The 25,162-nt window shown below is 41.3% G+C and overlaps 1 protein-coding gene across 13 annotated transcripts in view; it reads right to left on the bottom strand.

Annotated features, from left to right (window-relative positions):
- Positions 1–25,162, bottom strand: part of CFAP46 (cilia and flagella associated protein 46) — a 182,418-nt gene that overhangs the window by 93,108 nt on the left and 64,148 nt on the right. For all 13 annotated transcript variants that reach the window (XR_010589285.1, XR_010589286.1, XM_065552129.1 and 10 more), the window contains 5 exons: positions 20,773–20,985; positions 18,658–18,877; positions 18,222–18,371; positions 17,359–17,463; positions 11,197–11,378 (listed from right to left, as the gene is read on the bottom strand). Coding sequence is in view for 11 of the 13 variants with exons in the window: in XM_065552129.1 (XP_065408201.1) it covers positions 11,197–11,378; positions 17,359–17,463; positions 18,222–18,371; positions 18,658–18,877; positions 20,773–20,985 (870 nt within the window). In the remaining 2 variants the exon portion in view is untranslated. The remainder of the gene's footprint in view (positions 1–11,196; positions 11,379–17,358; positions 17,464–18,221; positions 18,372–18,657; positions 18,878–20,772; positions 20,986–25,162) is intronic.

Here is a 25,162-nt window from a genome sequence, read left to right as displayed (position 1 = left end):
CACCTGGAGCCAATTAAGAAGCTGCTAGAATCAATAAAGGCAGGCGAATCAGGGCACCTGATTTAAAAAGGACCTCACTTCAATCAGTGGGTATGTCTACACTACGAAATTAGGTCGAATTTATAGAAGCCGGTTTTATAGATATCAGTTTTATACAGTCGATTGTGTGTGTCCCCACATAAAATGCTCTAAGTGCATTAAGTCAGCGGACCGCGTCCACAGTACCAAGGCTAGCATCGACTTCTGGAGCGTTGCACTGTGGGTAGCTATCCCACAGTTCCCGCAGTCTCCGCTGCCCATTGGAATTCTAGGTTGAGATCCCAATGCCTGATGATGCAAAAACAGTGTTGCGGGGGGTTCTGGGTACATGTCGTCAGGCCCCAGCAGACAATCGATTCGCGCCTTTTTACCTGGGTTACCTGTGCAGACAACATACCACGGCAAGCATGGAGCCCGCTCAGCTCAGCTCAGCGTCACCATATGTCATCTGGGTGCCGACAGACGTGGTACTGCATTGCTACACAGCACAGCTCCTTGCCTTTTGGCAGTGGATGGTGTATTACAATTGATATCCGTCATCGTCATATTCCTCAGTGAGTTCAATCAGAAGCACCTGGGAAACTTCTTCAGCAGATTCCTCTAAGAAATACTGAACCAAACTTTCCACTCTGGGCATCTGATTCTTCATTTTGTCTCCAGGAGACCAGGCAGTCCTATTGAACCGCCTTGACGATGATGGCTAGCAGTCGTAATACAGCATTTTCTGCCAAGCACCCAGAAGATGCGGATGGCTATCAGTCATGCTGCACCGTCTGCTGCCAGCTTAAGATGTAAAAATAGATGGACCAGATTTGTTCTGTATTTATTTGCTTTCCCCCTCCCTCTGTGAAATCAATGGCCTGCTAAACCCAGGGTTTTGAGTTCAATCTTTAGGGGGGCCATTCTGTGTGACAGTTGTTTATGTTTCTCCCTGATGCACAGCCACCTTTGTTGATTTTAATTCCCTGTACCTGTACGCCACGTCGTCACTCACCCCACCCTCCCGCCCTCCGTCAGACACTAGTTTTGCGCCTTTTTTCAGCCCAGATGCCATAGCAGTGGGATCAGGGAGCCCACTCAGATCACCGCGGCAATTATGAGCACTATGAACACCACGCACATTGTCCTGGAGTATATGCAGAGCCAGAACATGCCAAAGCAAAACCAGGACCAGGCGAGGAGGCGATTGCAGCGCGGTGACGAGAGTGATGAGGAAATTGACATTGGCATAGACCTCTCACAAAGTACAGGCCCCAGCAATGTGCAAATCATGGTGTTACTGGGACAGGTTCATGCCGTGGAACGCTGATTCTGGACCCGGGAAACAAACACAGACTGGTGGGACCGCATCGTGTTGCAGGTGTGGGACGATTCCCAGTGGCTGCGAAACTTTCGCATGCGTAAGGGCACTTTCATGGAACTTTGTGACTTGCTTTCCCCTGCCCTGAAGTGCCAGAATACCAGGATGAGAGCAGGCCTCACAGTTGAGAAGTGAGTGGCGATAGCCCTGTGGAGGCTTGCAACGCCAGACAGCTACCGGTCAGTCGGGAATCAATTTGGAGTGGGCAAATCTACTGTGGGGGCTGCTGTGATCCAAGTTGCCAGGGCAATCAAAGACCTGCTGATATCAAGGGTAGTGACTCTGGGAAACGTGCAAGTCATAGCGGATGGCTTTGCTGCAATGGGATTCCCAAACTGTGGTGGGGCGATAGACGGAACCCATATCCCTATCTTGTCACCCGGAGCACCAAGCCACCGAGTACATAAACCGCAAGGGGTACTTTTCAATGTTGCTGCAAGCCCTGGTGGATCACAAGGGACGTTTCACCAAGATCAACGTGGGATGGCCGGGAAAGGTACATGATGCTCGCGTCTTCAGGCACTCTGGTCTGTTTTGAAAGCTGGAGGAAGGGACTTTCTTCCCAGACCAGAAAATAACCGTTGGGGATGTTGAAATGCCTATCGTTATCCTTGGGGACCCAGCCTACCCCTTAATGCTCATGAAGCTGTACACAGGCAGCCTGGACAGTAGTCAGGACCTGTTCAACTATAGGCTGAGCAAGTGCCGAATGGTGGTGGAATGTGCATTTGGACGCTGGTGCAGCTTACTGACTCGGATAGACCTCAGCGAACCCAATATCCCCATTATTATTGCTGCTTGCTGTGCGCTCCACAATATCTGTGAGAGTAAGGGGGAGACATTTATGGCGGGGTGGGAGGTTGAGGCAAATCGCCTGGCCGCTGATTACGCGCAGCCAGACACCAGGGCGGTTAGAGGAGCACAGCAGGGCGCGGTGCGCATCAGAGAAGCTTTGAAAACGAGTTTTGTGACTGGCCAGGCTACGGTGTGAAACTTCTGTTTGTTTCTCCTTGATGAACCCTCCACCTCCCCCCCCCAGTTCACTCTACTTCCCTGTAAACTAACCACCCCACCCTCCCCTCCCCCCTTCAAGCACCGCTTGCAAAGGCAATAAAGTCATTGTTACTTCACATTCATGCATTCTTTATTAATTCATCACACAACTAGGAGGATAATTGCCAAGGTAGCCCGGGATGGGTGGGGGGAGGAGGGAAGGAAAAGGACACACTGCAGTTTAAAACTTTAAAACTTTAACACTTATTGAAGGCCAGCCTTCCGATGCTCGGGCAATCATCTGGAGTGGAGTGACTGGGTGGCCGGAGCCCCCCACACCGTGTTCTTGGGCGTCTGTGTGAGGAGGCAATGGGACTTGGGGAGGAGGGCTGTTGGTTACACAGGGGCTGTAGCGGCGGTCTCTGCTCCTGATGCCTTTCCTGCAGCTCAACCATACGCTGGAGCATATCAGTTTGATGCTCCAGCAACCGGAGCATCGACTCTTGCCTTCTGTCAGCAAGCTGATGCCACTTATCCTCTTCAGCCCACCACTTGCTCTCTTCAGCCCGCGATTCAGCCCGCCACCTCTCCTCTCATTCATACTGTGCTTTTTTGCACTCTGACATTGACTGCCTCCACGCATTCTGCTGTGCTCTGTCAGCGTGAGAGGACATCTGGAGCTCCAAGAACATATCATCCCGAGTCCACCATTTTCTCCTTCTAATCTTCACTAGCCTCTGTGAAGGAGAAACATTTGCAGCTGGCGGAGAAGGGAGAAGTGGTTAAAAAAGACACATTTTAGAGAACAATGGGTACACTCTTTCACGTTAAATTTTGCTGTTCACATTACACAGCACATGTGCTTTCATTACAAGGTCGCATTTTTCCTCTTATATTGAGGGCTGCCGGTTTGGTGTGAGAGATCACTCACGCAGTGCTAGGCAACAGATTTCGGCTTGCAGGCAGCCATGGTAAGCCACAGTCTTTTGGCTTTTTTAACCTTCTTAACATGTGGGAATGGTTTCAAACAGTAGCGACCTCATTTCCCATACCAAGCACCCGTTGGGTTGGCCATTTAAAATGGGTTTGCAATGTAAAAGGAGGGGCTGCGGTTTCCGGGTTAACATGCAGCACAAACCCAACTACCCACCGCCCCAATTCTCTGGGATGATCACTTCACCCCTCCCCCCTACCGTGTGCTAACAGCGGGGAACATTTCTGTTCAGCAGAGCAGGAAAGGGCATCTCTGAATGTCCCCTTAATAAAATCACCCCATTTCAACCAGGTGACTGTGAATGATATCACTCTCCTGAGGATAACAAAGAGAGATAAGGAATGGATATTGTCTGCATGCCAGCGAACACCAAGACCATACGCTGCCATGCTTTGTTATGCAATGATTCCAGACTACGTGCTACTGGCCTGGCGTGGTAAAGTGTCCTACCATGGTGGACGGGATAAGGCAGCCCTCCCCAGAAACCTTTTGCAAAGGCTTTGGGAATACATGAAGGAGAGCTTTCTGGAGATGTCCCTGGAGGATTTCCGCTCCATCCCCATACACGTTAACAGACTTTTCCAGTAGCTATACTGGCCGCGATTGCCTGGGCAAATTAATCATTAATCATTAAACACGCTTGCTTTTAAACCATGTGTAATATTTACAAAGGTACACTCACCAGAGGTCCCTTGTGTGCCCTCAGGGTCTGGGAGCACACCTTGGGTGAGTTCGGGAGTTACTGGTTCCAGGTCCAGGGTGATAAGCATATCCTGGCTGTTGGGGAAACCGATTTCTCCGCTTCCTTGCTGTGAGCTGTCTTCATTGTCTTCATCATCATCATACCCCGAACTCGCTTCCCTGTTGCGTGTTTCTCCATTGATGGAGTCAAAGCACACGGATGGGGTAGTGGTGGCTGCACCCCCTAGCATCGCATGCAGCTCCGCGTAGAAGCGGCATGTTTGCGGCTCTGCCCCGGACCGTCGGTTTGCCTCTCTGGCTTTGTGGTAGGCTTGCCTTAGCTCCTTAATTTTCACGCGGCATTGCTGTGCGTCCCTGTTATGGCTTCTGTCCTTCATGGCCTTTGAGACCTTTTCTAATATTTCGTTTACTGCTACAGAGTTCAGCTAGCACTGATTCATCTCCCCATATGGCGAGCAGATCCCGTAACTCCCGTTCGGTCCATGATGGAGCTCTTTTGCGATCCTGGGACTCCATCATGGTTACCTGTGCTGATGAGCTCTGCGTGGTCACCTGTGCTCTCCACGCTGGGCAAACAGGAAATGAAATTCAAAAGTTCGCAGGGCTTTTCCAGTCTACCTTGTCAGTGCATCTGAGTTGAGAGTGCTGTCCAGAGCGGTCACAATGAAGCACTGTGGGATAGCTCCCGGAGGCCAATAACGTCGAATTCCGTCCACACTACCCCAAATCCCACCCGCAAAGGCCGATTTTAGCGCTAATCCCGTCGTCGGAGGTGGAGTAAAGAAACCGGTTTAAAGGGCCCTTTAAGTCGAAAAAAAAGGCTTCGTCGTGTGGATGTGTCCAGGCTTAATTCGATTTAACGCTGCTAAAGTCGACCTAAACTCGTAGTGTAGACCAGGCCAGTGAGGCATGTGTGTGAGGAGCTGGGAGCAAGAGACACAAAAAGCTGAGAGTGAGTAGGCATACTGCTGGAGGACTGTGAAGTACAAGCATTACCAGACATCAAGAGGAAGGTCCTATGGTGAGGATAAAGAAGGAGTTGGGAGGAGGCCATGTGGAAGTAGCCCAGGGAGTTGTAGCTGTCACACAGCCGTTACAAGAGATACTGTAGAAAGTTGCAATTCACAGGGCCCTGGGCTGGAACCTGGAGTAGAGGGAGCACCCAGGGAGCACCTGGGTTCCCCCCATTCGCCTCAACTCCCTATTTGAGACAAGAGGAGGTGACCTGGACTGTGGGTCCCACCAGAGGGGAAGGTCTCTGGCCTATCCCCCCGACCCACTAGGTGGGTCAGCAGAGACTGTGGGGATTGTTCTCCTTCCTTTCCCCATGCTGGCCAGTGATGAGGTTAGCTGAGTGAACAGCAGGTTTGAGCCACTAGCAAAAGTGGCCAAACTGAGGGCTGCCGTGAATCTCTGAAGCAAGCAAATCCGCCAATAAGCGCAGGACCCACCAAGGCAGAGGAGGAACTTTGTCACAATATATATATTGTATGCATGTATGTATGTGTGTATATATATATATATATACACACATACACACACACACATGCAGAACCCTATTCAGACTTTTACAGGGGCTCCAAGATTAGGACACAATCTTTAGACCTCCCACAGCAAAGTATTTCCAAGGCTGCATAATACAAAATGGGAAATGACTGCCTAGGAAGAAGTACTGCAGAAAGGGATATAGGGGTCATAATGGATCACAAGCTAAATATGAGTCAACAGTATAACACTGTTGCAAAAAAAGCAAACATCATTCTGGGATGTATTAGCAGGAATGGTGTAAGCAAGACACAAGATGTAATTCTTCTGCTCTACTCTGCTCTGATTAGGCCTCAACTGGAGTATTGTGTCCAGTTCTGGGTACCACATTTCAAGAAAGATGTAGACAAATTGGAGAAAGTCCAGAAAAGAGCAACAAAAGTAATTAAGGGGCTAGAAGACATGATCTATGAGGGAAGACTGAAAAAATTGGGTTTGTTCAGTCTGGAGAAGAGAAGAATGAGGGGGGGACCGGATAACAGCTTTCAAGTACATAAAAGGTTGTTACAAGGAGGAGGGAGAAAAATTATGGTCCTTAACCTCTGAGGATAGGACAAGAAGCAATGGGCTTAAATTGCAGCAAGGACGATTTAGGTTGGACATTAGGAAAAACTTCCTGTCAGGATAGTTAAGAACTGGAATAAATTGCCTAGGGAGGTTGCGGAATCTGAATCATTGGAGATTTTTAAGAGCAGGTTAGACAAACACCTGTCAGGGATGGTCTAGGTAATACTTAGTCCTGCCATGAATGCATGGAACTGGACTATATGAGGCCTCTTCCCATCCTACGATTCTATGATTCTATAAAACACTGAAATTTGTTAGTGATAACTTTAGACTTAGGCAGCAATTTTAAACAATAGAACTATGTACAAGGCTCCAGATGACTCCACTTCTGATCTTCTCCCTGTGAATTTACTCAGGGTGGGGTGGAATGAAAAGGAGGTCAGTTTAAGGAAAGAAATAAATCAGGTAAAAATGTTCCATTCTGAGACATTTGGATCTCAAAGCTTTTAAAAGAAAAAGGATTTTTGCAGGGAAAATAAATTCTGTTGTATCTATATTATGCAAACTTTAAAAAACCGAACTGTATGCAAAGAAGAGAATAAAAAGAAAAAATTTCAAAGTGAACTTACTTTTACTGCATTACCAGGTCTACCTGGCCTACCACCTACCCTTTAGAGCAGGGGTAGGCAACCTATGGCATGGGTGCCAAAGGCGGCACACAAGCTGATTTTCAGTGGCACTCACACTTCCCGGGTCCTGGTCACCAGTCCGGGGTGCTCTGCATTTTAATTTAATTTTAAATGAAGTTTCTTAAACATTTTAAAAACCTTATTTACTTTACGTACAACAATAGTTTAGTTATACATTATAGACTTATAGAAAGAGACCTTCTAAAAATGTTAAAATGTATTACTGGCACACAAAACCATAAATTAGAGGGAATAAATGAAGACTCGGCACACCACTTCTGAAAGGTTGCCAACCCCTGCTTTAGAGCAAAAACTATTATGCAATAATGATTATGACCACTAGAGGTTACCAGTGTTCCACAGTTCACTTTTACACTGAAAAAATGAAAATTAAAGCAAATTTAAGCCCTATTTTACCCTAATGTTGCTCTTTACCATGCAAATAATAGTCATTTTTCATTTTGTGTATTGATACTGGAGAAATTATGACAAATCCTGGACTAAAGCTGTGTGTCAAAGATGAAAATATTTTATCCATTCATTGTTTTATTCAGAGAGCTGTTCTCTAGGATATTCAAAAGCTCTATATATTTGAATATCTAATTTTGCTGAAAGATTTGAAAAAAAAGGTAGAAAGCCAATTTCCTAGTGAATGGTTGCAGATGATAAAGAGCACATGTTTTTCCAGTTAAGGTCAGCATTTAGTTATGCTCAAAATTTTCCATCCAGAATTACATTTTTCCCTGACTGTATAAAAACAATATTATTAACGGGGCTAATTTCATCCAGGTTTGGTCAAACTACATTTCCTTTTTGGGCTGCATATATACATCACCAAGTAGTTGAAGAACCAACAAGAGGGGATGCCATTTTAGATTTGGTTTTGGTGAGTAGGGAGGACCTCATAGAAGAAATGGTTGTAGGGGACAACCTTGGTTCGAGTGATCATGAGCTAATTCAGTTCAAACTAGATGGAAGGATAAACAAAAATAGATCTGGGACTAGGGTTTTTGATTTCAAAAGGGCTAACTTTAAAGAATTAAGGAAGTTAGTTAGGGAAGTGGATTGGACTGAAGAACTTGTGGATCTAAAGGCGGAAGAGGCCTGGAATTACTTCAAGTCAAAGTTGCAGAAACCATCAGAAGCCTGCATCCCAAGAAAGGGAGAAAAATTCATAGGCAGGAGTTGTAGACCAAGCTGGATGAGCAAGCATCTCAGAGAGTGATTAAGGAAAAGCAGAAAGCCTACAAGGAGTGGAAGATGGGAGGGATTAGCAAGGAAAGCTACCTTATTGACGTCATAACATGTAGGGATAAAGTGAGAAAGGCCAAAAGCCATGTAGAGTTGGACCTTGCAAAGGGAATTAAAACCAATAGTAAAAGGTTCTATAGCCATATAAATAAGAAGAAAACAAAGAAAGAAGTGGGACCGCTAAACACTGAGGATGGAGTGGAGGTTAAGGATAATCTAGGCATGGCCCAATATCTAAACAAATACTTTGCCTCAGTCTTTAATGAGGAGCTTAGGGATAATGGTAGCATGACAAATAGGAATAAGGATACGGAGGTAGATATTACCACATCCGAGGTAGAAGCCAAACTCGAACAGCTTAATGGGATTAAATCGGAGGACCCAGATAATCTTCATCCAAGAATATTAAAGGAACTGGCACATGAAATTGCAAGCCCATTAGCAAGAATTTTTAATGAATCCGTAAACTCAGGGGTTGTACCGTACGACTGGAGAATTGCTAACATAGTTCCTATTTTTAAGAAAGGAAAAAAAAGTGATCCGAGTAACGATAGGCCTGTTAGTTTGACATCTGTAGTATGCAAGGTCTTCGAAAATTTTTTGAAGGAGAAAGTAGTTAAGGACATTGAGGTCAATGGTAATTGGGACAAAATACAATATGGTTTTACAAAAGGTAAATTGTGCCAAACCAACCTGATCTCCTCCTTTGAGAAGGTAACAGATTTTTTAGACAAAGGAAACGCAGTGGATCTAATTTACCTCGATTTCAGTAAGGCATTTGATACGGTTCCACATGGGGAATTATTAGCTAAATTGGAAAAGATGGGGATCAATAGGAAAACTGAAAGGTGGATAAGGAACTGGTTAAAGGGGAGACTACAACGGGTCAGACTGAAAGGTGAACTGTCAGGCTGGAAGGAGGTTACTAGTGGAGTTCCTCAGGGATTGGTTTTGGGACCAATCTTATTTAATCTTTTTATTACTGACTTAGGCACAAACAGTGGGAATGTGCTAATAAAGTTTGCAGATGACACAAAGCTGGGTGGTATTGCTAATACAGAGAAGGACCGGGATATCATACAGGAAGATCTGGATGACCTTGTAAACTGGAGTAATAGTAATAGAATGAAATTTAATAGTGAAAAGTGCAACGTCATGCATTTAGGGATTAATAACAAGAAATCTGGTTATAAATTGGGGACACATCAGTTGGAAGTAACAGAGGAGGAGAAGGATCTCAGAGTATTGGTTGATCACAGGATGACTATGAGCTGCCAATGTGATATGGCTGTTAAAAAAGCTAATGAGGTCTTGGGATGCATCAGGCAAGGTATTTCCAATAAAGATAAGGAGGTGTTAGTACCGTTATACAAGGCACTGGTGAGACCTCATCTGGAATATTGTGTGCAGTTCTGGTCTCCCATGTTTAAGAAGGATGAATTCAAACTGGAACAGGTACAGAGAAGGGCTACTAGGATGATCCGAGGAATGGAAAACCTGTCTTATGAAAGGAGACTCAAAGAGCTTGGCTTGTTTAGCCTAACCAAAAGAAGGCTGAGGGGAGATATGATTGCTCTTTATAAATATATCAGAGGGATAAATATCAGGGAGGGAGAGGAATTATTTAAGCTTAGTACCAATGTGGACACAAGAACAAATGGATATAAACTGGATATTAGGAAGTTTAGACTTGAAATTAGACAAAGGTTTCTAACCATTAGAGGAGTGAAGTTCTGGAACAGCCTTCCAAGGGAAGTAGTGGGGGCAAAAGACATATCTTGCTTCAAGACTAAGCTTGATAAGTTTATGGAGGGGATGGTATGATGGGATAACCTAATTTTGGCAATTAATTGATCTTTGATTATTAGCAGGTAAATATGCCCAATGGTCTGTGATGGGATGTTAGATGGGGTGGGATCTGAGTTACTACAGAGAATTCTTTCCTGGGTGTCTGGCTGGTGAGTCTTGCCCACATGCTCAGGATTTAACTGATCGCCATATTTGGGGTAGGGAAGGATTTTTCCTACTGGGCAAATTGGCAGAGGCCCTGGAGGTTTTTCGCCTTCCTCTGCAGCGTGGGGCACGGGTCACTTGCTGGAGGATTCTCTGCACCTTGAGGTCTTTAAACCATGATTTGAGGACTTCAGTAACTCAGGCATAGGTTAGGGGTTTGTTACAGGAGTGGGTGGGTGAGATTCTGTGGCCTGCGTTGTGCAGGAGGTCAGACTAGATGATCATAATGGTCCCTTCTGCCCTTAAAGTCTATGAGTCTATGAGAATCTGGGGATCTTCTTTTCTGGATGATAGGACCGTATCAGGAGATCCTCAACCTAGTGTGGAAGTTGCCTTAATCCCAGATATAAAGCCAGTTTTGAGACTGCAACTCTTTTCTTAACATTTTCATTGCACCTAGGTACTACAACATAAATGACATATACAATAATCCAGGTCTCAATCATGGGCCTGCTGCATGACTGCACAGGAGAATAAGGGAACATAAAAAGCCCATCGTATATGGGCTACCTCCATCTCCATCCCCCATGTGGGGAAAGAGTAGCTGCCACTGGGCTACTCCTCCTCCTCCCACAGAAGTGATCAGGGAATAGATAAGCAGAGATGTGGGCAGTCTTGGCACCACCTCCAAACTGCATCAATTCAGTCCATGCATTAAACCCAGTGCAGTCAGGGACACAATCCTGCATCACCAGAACGGCTAGCACAGATTACCTTCCCCCTGGAATGAAGTGAAAGCAGGAACAAGAAAGCACATGCTTAACTTTAAGCATATGATTCACTTCAATGGGCCTTTAGCATGTGTTTACACATTTTCCTGAACTGAGTCAAGGACTCACAATCTGCTTCCTGCATTGCCCCTTTCTCAAGCTGCATTGTAAATTTATAATCTAGCCCTCAATGCTCAAACAGTGCTGGAACTGCTAATCGCAATAAAGTGAGTAAGAGGGAAGCTTCAGCTTTTACTCTTAAATACAGTTTTTTACTTCTTAAAACAGATCCTTACCTTTAACAATTTTGATTATATTATCACAAAAATGTACCTATATTACTGAATGCTTTAAAGTTATTTTATGTTATAATTGAAAATTCTGTATACTTACATTTCATGTTTCTTCGCATCTGTATCATACAAAACTGCATCATCTAGTTGCAAGGTTCTTTGGGAACAAGTCATCACTATTTCATGGTCATGTGATGCATATGCAAAATGTGTAAGTCGTGTCAATGTCTGCAATTCCACTAATGGATCTGACCAGTTGCATTCTAAAGTCATTTTCACTAACTGCAAATAATAGCAAAAGAAATATGTTCTCTTATGCTATAATTTTGATTGTCAATCACTTTTCATAAACAGTATGCAAGTATATATTAAATATTTTATATGTCACCCAACAACTTTGTAAAGACTCAAAGAAAACAACATATATAAAGGTATGATTACATAATTCTATTTCTGTCCTTCACTTGGTACTGCCCTGTACATGATATGACTTTCTCATGATCAGCGTATAAGACAAGCCCTGATTCAAATAGCAGTTTGCAGAGCCACCATCTTTTTTCATTCAAATCCGCCTGATTCACACAAATACAAATGTTAAAAAAATGTATATATAGTAATTTAAAGTTATCCTATCTTCTCTTTGTTGGTCTTTTACATCGCAAAATCTTTGGAACACAGCCCATCTATCTTTGCATCTTGTATAATATCAAACACACTGTGTTCACTACACAAACAAAAAGTTACTAATTACAGGCAAAGAAAAATGTGGAATGTGACCTACAGAATTAGAATTGGGAAAGAAAGGTTATTTATGATGACTATAGTTTTGAAGAACACTGTTGGCATAGATTCCCACTTTTGGCATATGCCTGCACTCCATCCATTGAGTCAGAATCTTCTAAAAAAATTTGGGGCTTGGTGCTGAATGCCAAACAGAAGGACTGAGGTTTCCAACTTTATTTTTAATTCTTTCACCTATTGGAACCTCTATTAGAGCCAAATAAGAGGAATCAGATTTTTAAAATGGTGCATTCAACATTATATTCTGTTTCTGAAACTAATAATAAATAACAAATTATCATTTGAACCTTTAGCTGGCCTTGAGGATCTGTAGGACAATTTACTCAAAGAACTATAGTTACTGATATGTAACATTTCTGCAAACAGCAAGGATACTTATATATAGGCTTAGTTATGTCTAGATAGTAGCTAAGGGTCTTCTTAACATATAGACCATATAACCTGAATTCCCTGGTATTTGAGTAAAGCTTAGTGAAAATGACTGAGTTGGTTGGTGGATTGGTACAGGGGAAATTTAGTCAGGATTTTGGGGGGTTGCAGGGTTGTTTTAGTTTATGAAACTGTGTATGGGAGCTCAGCCATCAAGACCTAGATCTCATGAACTCTGCAGAGACTTATGGCTACTAAGAATCCAATCTTTAGGGACAGTTGATACAACAAGCTATCTGCTAAAAGTTTAAATAACAATTTCATCAGATTCATAAGTGGTAAATTTCAAGTCCCGAAAAAAGATTACAAATAGGTGGGAAAATATGTGCCACTGCTTTCAAAAAATCTCTTTACAGTAGGATGTAAAATATTAAAAACCCCTGTGTGACACATACGGCAACTGCTCAGTAATAACAACCATAATGTGATTAAATTTAACATCCTTGTACGGGAAAAAATGCCTAAGAAACCCACCACAAAAGCATTTAACTTCAAAAACAAGGATGCTAGTTAAAAGTAAATTTAAAGGAACAGTCAGAACAGTTAAATGCCTGCAAACTGCATAAACACTATTCTAAAACCACCTTAATAAAGACTCAAACTAAATGTATACCTGTAGCGAGGTGATCACTCTGCTCCGGCCCTGGAAGGGGACAAGCAGCCCTGGGGAAGGCTGCAGTGGTAAAAGCAGCCCTGGAGAGGGCTGCAGCTCTGAAAGCTGGGCTGATTGGGAAAGCACCCACAGCTATAGCTGGCTTAATAAGGGCCCAGCTGGCCCTTATAAGAGGGCAGTGGACCAGGAGCAAGAGTCTCCCTCTAGCTGAGGAGGGAGATGGACCTAGCTGCCTGAGTGCTAAAGGGTACTGGAGTGAAGCAGGGCTGGGGAAAGACCAGAGGAGCTGAGGAGCTCTGGGCCAGCAACTCCCCAGGCTGCAGGGCCTTGTACAAGGCCCATGGAGGTACTGGGTTGCAGAGAAAGGCAACAAGTCTAAAACCCCCTTGCCTGTGATGAGTGGCTTATACTGCAGTCTGCTCCAGGGACCGGGGGCTAGTTGGTGACTGGCAGTAGCCTACGACTGAGGCGAGGTGGGGATAGGGGGTGGGAGTTCCCCGGGGAGGGGAGACCCTAAGAGTGAGGGGTTACTGCCAGGGGCAAGCACCCTGGGGTTGCAAGAGGCACCGAGTCCTGGGAGGGACACGGGGGCCAAGCTGCAGCAGGACACCGGCCTGCAGAGGGTGCTCCAACGGCTGGAAAAGAGCTAATTCCCAGAAGACCAGCAGGAGGCGCCGCAGGGGTGAGTCGCCGTACCGCTACAATACCCCAAACTAAAAACAAAACAGTGAAGACCAAAAAATGCCACTATGGCTAAAAACAGAGTAAAACAGGTGGTTAGAGGCAAAAAAGCTTCCTTTAAAAATCTGAAGTCAAATAAGGAAAATAAAAATAAGTATAAAGTCTGGCAAGTCAAGTGTAAAAGTATAATAAGGCAGGTGCAGAAAAATATTTGAAGAGCAACTGGCTATGGACACAAAAACTAATAGCAAAGATTGTTTTAAGTACAACAGTCAGTGGGCCACTGGATGATCGAGGTGCTAAAAGAGCACTCAAGGAGCTAAAAGAGCACTCAAGGAAGACCAGGCCATTGCAGAGAAGATAAAGTAATTCTTTGCATCAGTCTTCACTGCAGAGGATATGGAGGAGATCCCACAACCACGTCATTCTTTTTAGGTGACAAATCTGAGGAACTGTTCCAGACTGAGATGCAGAGGTGGTTTTGGAAAAACATGATAATTTAAAGAGCAATACGTTAGCAGGACAAGATGATATTCACCAAAGAGTTCTGAACCCTACTAACAGAACTACTACCTGGGGTACATAACCTATCACTTAAATCAGCCACTGTACCAAATGACAGGAGGGTACCTAATGTAATGTCAATTTTTTTTAAAAAGCCACACAATTACAGGCCAGTAAGCCTAACTTCAGTACCAGGCAAACTGGATGAAACTATAGTAAAGAACAAAATTATCAGACACACATAAACATGATATGTTGGGATAGATTCAACATGGCTTTTGTAAGGGGAAATCATGCCTCACCAATCTATTAGAATTCTCTGAGGGAGTCAACAAGCGTGTGGACAGGGGTGATCCAGTTGATATAGTGTATGTGGACTTTCAGAAAGCCTTTGACAAGGTCCCTCGCCAAAGGCTCTTAAGCAAACTAAACAGTCATGGGATAAGACGGAAGGTCCTCTGATGGATCAGTAACTGGTTAAAAGACAGGGAACAAAGAGTAGGAATAAATGGTCAGTTTTCACAATGGAGAGTGGTAAACATAAGGGTCTCCCAAAGTTTTGTACTGGAACTTGTCTTGTTCAACATGTTCATAAAATGATCTGGAAAAAGGGCTGAATAGTGAGGTGGCAAAATTTGCAAATGATGCAAAATTCCTTAAGATAGTTAAGTCCTAAGATGACTGCAAAGATTCACAAAGGAATCTCACCCAGCTGGGTGACTGTGAGACAAAATGACAAATGTAATTCAGTGCTGATAAGTGCAAAGCAATGCACATTGAAAAATGTAATCCAAACTACACATACAAAACTATAGGGTCTAAATTATCTGTTACCATTCAAAGAGATCGTGGAGTCATCATGGATAGTTCCCTGAATACATCCGCTGAATGTGCAGCAGCAGTCAAAAAGGCTAATAGTTAGGAACCATTAGGAAAGAGATAGATAAGACAGAAAATATCAGAAAGACACTCTATAAATCCATGGTACACCCTCCCTATGAATACTGCATACAATTCTGGTTGCCTCATCTCAAAATAGCTATATTAAAATTGGAAGAGGTACAGAGAACGGTAACAGGAATGATTAGGGATATGGTACACCTTCCATACAAGGAGAGAGGGGAAAAAAAGACTGGGACTGTTCAGCTTAGAAAAGAGACAACTAAGAGGGGATATGATTGAGGTCTATAAAATCATGAATGGTGTGGAGGAAGTGTATAGAAAAGTGTTATTTATCCCTTTCCATAACACAAGCACTATGGGTCACCAATGAAATTAATAGGCAGCTGGTTTAAAACAAACAAAAGGAAGTACTTCTTCATACAACAGTCAACTTCTGGAACTCACTGCCAAGGAATCTTGTGAAAGCCAAAAAAAAAAAAAAAGTTAAAAAAATTAGGTAAGTTCATGGAGAATATCTCCATAAACAGCTATTAGCCAAGATGGCCAGGGACACAACCTCATGTTCCAGGTGTCCCTAAACTTATAACTGCCAAAAGCTGGTATTAGAAAACAGGTGATGGATCACTCAACATTGTCCTGTTCTGTTCATTACCTCTGAAACGTCTGGCAATGGCCACTGTCAGAAGACAGGATACTGGGCTAAATGGACCATTGGACTGACACAGTATGACCATTCTTATGTTCTTAATTTATCATGGTATCCATAAAAGACCTTATTGTACTAAGTTTATATATTATTGTGGGCTGTGATCATGTGTAACCTCTCTGGGGGCAGATGTGATATTTGGGAATTCAAATGACTACACTGAAAATGTGCTAGACATGTATGGACTTTGGGACAATAAGTGTTAATTGGATTTCCTGGGCAATACCTACGGCAAGGATAATGCAAATTCCCCAACTCTCATTATGCAAAAACCAAGACTTTTGAAGTTATGCCCTGAGAAGACGGTTTGTCTGCCAATTACCTGTTACACAAGAACACGATTAAAGGCCCAAGCTGTATATAAAAAAATGGCTGATCTGCCCAGTCTGGGTTCTGGTTCTAAGATGGATATGTACTCGTAACCACAAGAAAACCCACTTGTGGCTTTTGAAAGCCGAGCATGAGGTTGGAATTGAGGGTGACCTCTGGTAAGCTTTTTAGCATGCATGTAGTTTTTTTATTGTTTTAATGTTTTCTCTGTAATGCTTCTACCTCAAGGATAAATGTGCTTGCTTAAAGGAGCTTAAAACTGCAGGCAACACACTAGTCATAACCCTCCAAGGGAAAGCAAAGTGAAGACACAGGCCTTTTGGGCAGTCTGGCTTGATGGGGATATACAAGTGTACAGCAGGGAACTGTGCAGTCTTTAAGTCCCTGGTCAGGAGGGAGAGAGATGTGGGTTTCCACCCAAAAGAGGTAATTACTGAGAGCCAGAAGCCTGAAGTCAGTGCCCTTCGTGGATCATGGAGGGGGAATATAGGTGTAGATGCCCTGAAACTGGGGGATATAGTTGATACCCTGCACTGTGGATGTTATACAGATATGACTACAAAACAGACTGACAGAACTCAAAGGCAACTTTGACAGTTGGGATATAGGCCAGATTCTGTCACCCTGACTCATGCTTAGTAACTCAGTAGGGTTACATTTAGAGAATGGCACTAATCAATATGAATAATGGTGGCAAAATCTGTCCCAAAACAAATAGTCACATACTAAAGAAATTGTGGATAGTTATGTATTACTGCCTTCCTGAGACACAAATAATGAAAACCTCTTCATGTTCCCTTAAATGGCCACAGGTTCTATTTGTGCCCACTCTCAAGACCTCAAGAAGTGACTAGAGAATACTTGAGGTATGTGTTGGCTAGGGTTTTTGTACAGTATTTTCAGCACAGAGCATCTGTTAAATTGTCATCTTTGCCACAGAGATGAGTGGCTGGAAGTGTGGTCTGATGTTGAATGCATCTTTACCAGAATCTGGCAGCTCCCAGCTGGTAGAATAGCAGGGGAAATCTTGCACTCCCACTATTCTTATTGGACCCATTTTGTGGTTAAATGTAGAGATTTAATCTCCAGGGATGTCAATTTACTAACTGTTATGATCATTACATTAATTTTAAAAAGTTTTAAAAGAAAATAAAAAACAGTATAGTTTTCCAGCAGAAATAATTTTGTATCCAACTATGCAAAACAGAGATTACAGAAAGATACCAGCAACATCTACAGTATGTAGACCTACATATTATCACAAGTAAAAACCTAGTTAAAATAAAGCTAAATACCTGAGACAAACTGGGAACAGTAAAGTCCATGAGACCCAAGCCATTACATGAGTACATTTCCAAAGCAACAAGAACTTTTGTGATTGGATTTTGTCCCTCGCCATTCTGAGAAGCAAGAAATGTCACATTTATTCCAAACTTTATGCATATATAAACATTATAAAATAATGTAAAATCAATAAGTAGACAAAGGATATATTTTAACTATGTTTGGGAATATATATGTAGAACTCTCATTGGCATTAAAGGGTCATTTAGCTACAAGAAAAACTGTTAACTTTCTGTTTTTTTATTGTGTCCCTAAAATGTAAATTTTGATAGTTTTTATTTATTTCATTTCATTCATAACTCCTGTCAAATCAAAACTCCAATAGTTTCAATATGAAAGAGATTAGCAACTATACAATGAATACATATGCTACAAAATTCTGAGATCATGGTTTTATTAGATATATTTTATTTTTGTTTTTATTTAAAACAGGCATTCCCATTGAAATACATCAGCAAGAACATAAATTCAAATTAATATTAATTATATAATGAAAATATGATATTATATATTTATTGAAATATGCTTGAGGTCTCTTAGCATTTTATAACTCTATAAATGTATATCTTTAAATGATGGTGTAGTTATGATGTCGTCATATGACAGAGTTACCACTAATTATTTCTTGTAGCTAAAAACAGAAGGTAGAAATTAAATAAACTCAAGAATGTCATTTCTACACCCCATGCAAAAAACTAGTTGTCCTTTGTAATGTGTTAATAGGAACAACTAAATCTTATTTTCCATATTGCATTCAAAAAGTGTACATGTTATATGTATTCATTTTTCACATATGATTTCACAGAATCTATACCTCATCATCAGTTCCAAGTTTATGCCAAATTTGTTGCTGAAGTAACTGTTTCGCTTTCACCCAGGTAGCAATGATCTGTTGTCGTACAGCAATAGGTACCAGTTCATTAGGTATGTTTCCATTTGTCAAATTCAGGGCAAATTCACAAACCTAAAATCCAAGAATAAAATAAAACTTAGAACATGAATCCATAGCCCAGCACCTGTTATGAATACAATGCATTCCTCAGAGGGTATGCGGAGAATACCACATATCTATCTGTCTAACATCTCTATGAGGCAACTGAGTCAAAGGCTAAAGGCTCCAATTCTCCAACTTAGGCACATGCTCACGTTCTTTACTGAGCACAGCTCATGTGTGTGTATGGTGGGGAGAGGTATTTTCCCCCTCCAAATATAGTGGTTTGATAGGAAACAGAGCAATGAGAACTTTGTACCTCTAAGGCCGCTTTAATATCAGGGAGTCCATTTGGATCCACGGACAAAGGTTGGACAATGTTTGTTTTTTCAACCCCCCTTATTGAGGGCCTTTTACTTTTGTCTGTTGCTGCATCTATCTTTTTCTTCTCATCAGTTTTCAAAACTGATTTTGGAATCCAACAAAGAATTAGGCCTCGAGCCAAAGCATTACATAACATCACCAAAACAACAGTATTTCTGAAAGACAAAACAAAAAGACTACATGTAAGAAACATCTCCCTAGAGCAAAATAAAGATTGCACAGAAAGACGATTAACACTTCTCTAAATTCTAAGTTTCCCTTGGAAAGTAAACTTATGAAACATTTGCAAAATAACCCTAAAGAAACACTTTCACATTGGAGAAAAAGTTAAAATATACTGAAGTTAAGCTTAGATAAATTTAGCCTTCATGTTTTTTCATAATGTTCTTTCCAAGGTGTTCTACATTAAGATCTGCCATTGCCTCCTGGAAAAAATTCTATTTATGAAATGTTTTGCCTATGTATCAGTTCAAGATTTTTATTATTCCTCTACACTCTCACTTGTATTAATAAGAGTATTTGCACTAAAACATTCTTGTGTCGACTCCTCTTACATGAAATCATACTTCTTTATTTGTAACATTGCATTAATTTCCACAACAATCAATTGTTGAGTTGCAGATTAGCAACAGCTATAGCAGATATCCCTTCTGGTAAAGCATAGATCAACATCTGACTGAGGTATCTCACAGTAGCTATGGTGCCCTCATTATTAACTTTTCTTTCCCCGTTAATGTGCATTTTACATAACTACATAAGGGTCCTGGCAAAAGTGACTCCAAAACAAGAGATGATTACTGCTTCCTTGGAATACTCACTAATCTGACAACATGAAAAAATGTTTTTCTGTGTAGACTACTGGAGACAATATTAAGGCACATATTGTAGAAAGTGAGTACCAGAAGTAGTAAAGGGAGTTTAATTTTTTTATTTGACTTTTTGCCATAAGTCAGGCAGCCTTTTTTTCTGCCACCTGTGGTGGTGCATAGAGTATTGCTACTGGCAATGATGGAGTCCCCGTCATCATTGTTGCATTCTTCCTAAATGCTAGCAGTACTGGGATTGCCATATTCATCATCCAAAATTCCATCTCTCCAATAATCAACAGCATCCTCACTTCCTCCAGATCACTATCAACAATATCTGTTTGTTTTTATTGAAAAACTTTCTTCTGGGTCTCCAAGATTTTAAGTGATTAGCTCAAAACTAAGAATGGTAACTACATAAGGTGCTAGTTAGAGTTAAAACATTTTTTGCAAAGAGATTGTACAAAAGCTTTAATCACTAACTTTATGTTCCCATTCTTGAGTTTTCAGTTTGAGGAGGATTCTTTAAACCAGATCTTATAAGAGAAGATATTCGTACACTGCATTCCTCCCCTTGTCATATTCAGTGAAGCCTGACTGGGATTTTTATTGATACTAATTATTCAGTCTTCAGTAATGACTTAATGGTAGTTACAGGTTTATGGATATCCCCTGGACTGTAACCAACTACTGTGTGTTTTTCCTTTTCCTTTCTTTCCCTTATCCCGTTTTAAATTTTACAAAGCTTTAACAGTAGTAAAAAATAATAGACCACAGTTGCTTTGATTATTAAACATTTACAATGAATATAATGTATTAAATTTGAGAGAGATGCACATCAAATGAATACATTTCAGGGCATCCTGCTTTGGCAAGACAGTGCGAGTAAGTTTTTCCTTTTGATTAGCCACAGTAGCCCTGCTGCTATTCCAAACTAAAAAGACCATATCAGCTTTGCATAGCCACTCTTTAATAAGGTTTAAACTAGGTAGATTGAATATCACACAGTGTTAGACTGGGGGACTTCATTTTTAAACCAACTAATCCAATATACCATCTCAAATATCCATGCACAAATCAAAGCAAATAAGTCCCAATCAAATAAAACACTAACAACATTTTTTTAGTGCTACTGGGATATGGCACAATGAAAAAGTGATTTACTTTTAGAATTTATTTTTAGCTTCATAAAAGGCTTAATAGGAAAGAGAAAGATAATAATCAAATTCAACCATCATACTTACCCACTGTGTCCAGTATTCTTGATTGCACTGAGAAGACTCTGCAGGGACTCAACAATCTCTCGCTGTCTTCCTGAAGCTATAAGATGTTTATTGTGATTTAAGACATACACCACTGTGTTGTGAACAATCCAGGCCTCATTCAACTCTTCTCCCATTTCTGCAGCCCGCAGAAAGTTTTCCATAGCATATTGGGATAAGTGGTCTACCCAGATGCTATAAAATTAATATTAAGAAGCTATTATTCCAAAACTACAAAACCAAAATGAATATATTGTAAGAGCTAGAATTTACAAGCACTCTTTCTTGATCCAGCAAAGCATTTTTTAAACATAGCATTTCGTATGGAATTTTCTAGATGTTTGTTTGTTTTTTAAATAAGAAATAGATGGGGGGAGGAGAGAAGAAGGAAAATCAACATAAGGAACATCAGTCTCCAGGACACTAAAACGCTACTGTCATCCAAAATAATGCAAATAGCGTGTTCCATAATCCAAATCTAATGTCTTATCCCCAGGACACCTTATAAAGTGTACATGAGTCCATGCCTCAGTCCCAGAGCTCATTACAAACTTCAGGTTAAAACTATAATTGAATATAGATTTTTAGTGTCCATTTAATTTTCCAGCACATCCCTAGCTTGCCTATCTGGATAGTTAGGTTAAAGTGCACAGGAGGGCACCTCAATGCTGCACATCTATCAAGAATTCATAGATTTTTATGACCAGAAAGGACCATTATAATAATCTATCTTGACCTCCTCCATAACACAAATCATAGAATCCATCCAGTAATTTCTGCATCAAGCCTGTAACTATTGTACTTTCTATACAGCAGGCTCATAATTACTGTTGCCTCTAGGTTGAGCACATGCATGGACGCACATCCTGCTGGCAGCTGTCGGACATAGCTAAGTGCTTGCTGCCTAGGAAAGCATTCTCCCACTACTTCTAGTGTCACTGGTCTGGGGACAGTGGGGTGAAAAAGCTTAACTGCTCGGCATGTGTCTGGAACTGTCCAGGACATTTTGGTGCCCCATGACACACATCTTTGTATTGCCTTTCCCCCCCCCCCCTTGTGCCATATAGTTGATTGAAAATGAGGAGTAAAGGAACTGATGTAAAACTGTCTTGGAACCACAGAACTCCACAGAGGGGAACAGTCCAAAATCACTTGATAGCATGAAGACGACTGTGGAGAATTCTACAGCAGCACAGTTAGCAAGTAGTTTGGAACTTGCAACAGCATACTTCTAAAAATTATTCTTTGCATAATTGCATAGTATAAACACAAGTATCCTCAAAATAACAAAAGGACAGATGAGTTCAAGGTCAAGACAACGGATGTACAGAAGATGTTTCTGACACCTATTGCCTATGACATAGGAAAGGAACTAAGGCTGGTTTGGGACATGGTTCCTTTCACCAAACACTCTTATCCATGATGGGCTCTACCTGTAGCCAAATGCTCACTACTTTCTAGTTGCAATCGTGTGGCACCAAGGCGCATATATTCCTAAAAGTAGAACAACAACTTTTTATCCTGAAGGAAGTATTACCTAATCACAGAGGCTTTAAGCTTCAAATCATGATGAAATTGAATGTGGGTAGAAGTATTAGCATCCCTTAGTTGGTGTGTCTTTAATTATTTCTTTTTAGGTCCTTTAATGAAAGTTTTTCTTGAAAGCATATTGAAATAAAGAAAGCCAGAAGATGCCCTAATGATTTTAATAAGGACCTACCACATCCTTTAGCTTCTTCAGGATCTATGCTAATTTATCTGAACTGAGAGTGTCTCTCCACTACATGAAAGATTGCTGAGCCACTCTGACCTTCCTGCAGCAAACCTGATACATGGTGCCCGGAAACCCCAAGCGGTATTTTCAGTGGCAAGGGTTCACACTGTCATGTCCCATGTATCAAACATATTTTTTATTTAACAAATGCATGTCTCCATGACTTCTAAAACATCCCCAGTTGTTTTGGAATTCTTTGATTCATTTTTAATTAAGATTATAACATTTTTTCCCAAGTGCTTCAGGGTAATACAATAATAAAACAAATCTTTTAACTATAAAATCAGTTTTAAGGTTGCACACTCCACCTATTAATCTAAAGGCAGTATAACTCAAAATACAGCTAACATTTTTATACAGCATTATATGGCCACATGGAATCTGATTGCTTGATTTATCTGACCAAAACATTTCATTGTTGTTAATTGTACTACTGTATGCCTACAGCCCCCAACTGAAATCAAGGTCTTACTATGCTAGTATGGACAGACAGCATAAGACACGGTCCCTTCTGCAATAATCTAATTACACAAAACAGACAAATGGTGGGATGGTACAAAGAGAGATGCAGCAACTTACCCAAGGTCACGCAGCAGGTAAGTGGCAGATCTGGGAAGAGAACCAGCTCTCTTGTATCCCCTACTACGGGCCTCTTTCCAAATCTGCACACTAGTCAAAATATTTTTAAATATTCACCAGTATCAAAAATAAAAGCAGATTTTCTGCTGTCCTCTACTCCCTGTGCATTGCTCAGGCAGTACAAAGGGAGTAGAGACTGGTCACAAGCCCCCCATCAAGCATACATCCAACAGAGTTCCTAAGTCTCTCTCCTGAAAACTATAGGAGAAGGGGGTGTGAATGGGCATGAAGTGACCAAGGAGAGGTGGAGAGTTAGTATGGCTGAAGCATTCCCCAACTGGTGGATTGTTCCCTGGGGACCATAGTCAGCTGGCACATTGGATTATCCCCTGCGCTGCTCTATCCTGTGATTGGAGCAGGGAAGAGAATAAGAGATAAAAGCAGGATGGCAGCAGTAAATCGGTCTCAAAATCCCTCACTCCTTTCTCCCCCATCCATTTCTTTTTAGAAAGGACTAACGTACTGTATTCAACTTGTTCCTACCACTAAGTTGCAACAAGTACTAGTATTCTCAGGGCCATGATGTACCTCCGCATCCTTTCAGCTGACTACTGCATCTTCTCCTTTCATGTTCAATAGCAGCCAGCACAAAGGATCTTGCAATACATTGGCACATTAAAGATAGTGATTTCAGATACTCAACAGGAAACCATAATTTCTGCAGCAAATTATCAGTCTACAGGGTCAATGTGTCAGTCCAAGTTTTTTTTTTTTAAAAAGAGAACAGAAACAGAAGAAAGGGAAGGAAATGAAGGGAAGAAGAGGATTTACTCGGGATATATTTGCTAGGAAATGGTTACTCTTCTCTCTCAGTTTTTCAGAGTATAATATATAAAATTTGTAGTGGAAATTACTGTCCCTCAGCCTAAAACTTTCAGAATTACATAATAATATATTAAAATGAATGATGATGATAATCTTAACTTCTACAGAGCTTTCCATCTGAGGATCTCAAAGAACTTCAGAAAGATTGTCTTGTTTTCTACCTCAGTACCCATTCCTTCATTATGGTGTCATGATAGTAATGCCATGGTCAAAGTTCCATTTTAAAACAGATGATAAAGGTTTCCCCACCCAACCCCCTCTAAAAATATTGGGAAAAAATCTGTTCTACTGACAATTTCTCTTGTGTAATCTATGCCCAAAGGTGAACTTTTCTTTTAAAGTTTGCTCTTAAGCAGACAGCTATTTTTGAGGCAAGAATTTTTAAAAAGATGTTTCTTCACTTGGATTTTTATCCTTTTTAATGTCTAATCATAATTCAGTACCAACTTACTTTAAGAAATTCCATATGCTTTTTTCATTAATTCTCAAGGAGTATGAGCATACACATTTTTGTTGTTTTTTCCCCCGAAGTTTGAATGCCAACTTACTAGTTATTAGAGGTGGCCTTCATGAACATTATAATCTCCTTGAAAGGCCTTCAGTTCCAAAGGTAAAGTTTACTACATGGACCCCTTCCTCCCCTGATTTTACACAGAAATAAGTAACTTAACAGTATTTATGGAGGTGGGAGAAAAAAGAGAAACCTGAAATTAGTTTCTCCTCAATTCACTCCCCTTGGGTGGAGGGAATAGAGAGGAAGTTTTTTCAACTTAAATCATTCATTATGTATTTACATAGATGCTCAGATATTATTATTTGGAATTTTAACAGAAAATTTTGTAAGTTTTGGCAATTATGGTTTTTTGGGTTTTTTTTACTATGAAATCCTATTTTTTTAAATGGACACCAGAAAAAACAGTTACTCACATTTTTGTAACTGTTGTTCTTCGAGATGTGTTGTTCATGTCCATTCCAAGCAGATGTGTGTGCGCCGCGTGCATGCCAGCCAGAAGATTTTCCCTTAGCAGTGTCCGTAGGGTCGGCCCTGGCACCCCCTGGAGTGGCGCCTCCATGGCGCCCTATATAGAGGCCCGCCGACCCTCCATCCCCTCAGTTCCTTCTTGTCAGAACTCC

The sequence above is a fragment of the Chrysemys picta genome, chromosome 7 (assembly GCF_011386835.1).
Source record: "Chrysemys picta bellii isolate R12L10 chromosome 7, ASM1138683v2, whole genome shotgun sequence".
Classification (NCBI taxonomy): Eukaryota; Metazoa; Chordata; order Testudines; family Emydidae; genus Chrysemys; species Chrysemys picta.
This window is presented reverse-complemented; position numbering and strand designations above follow the sequence as displayed.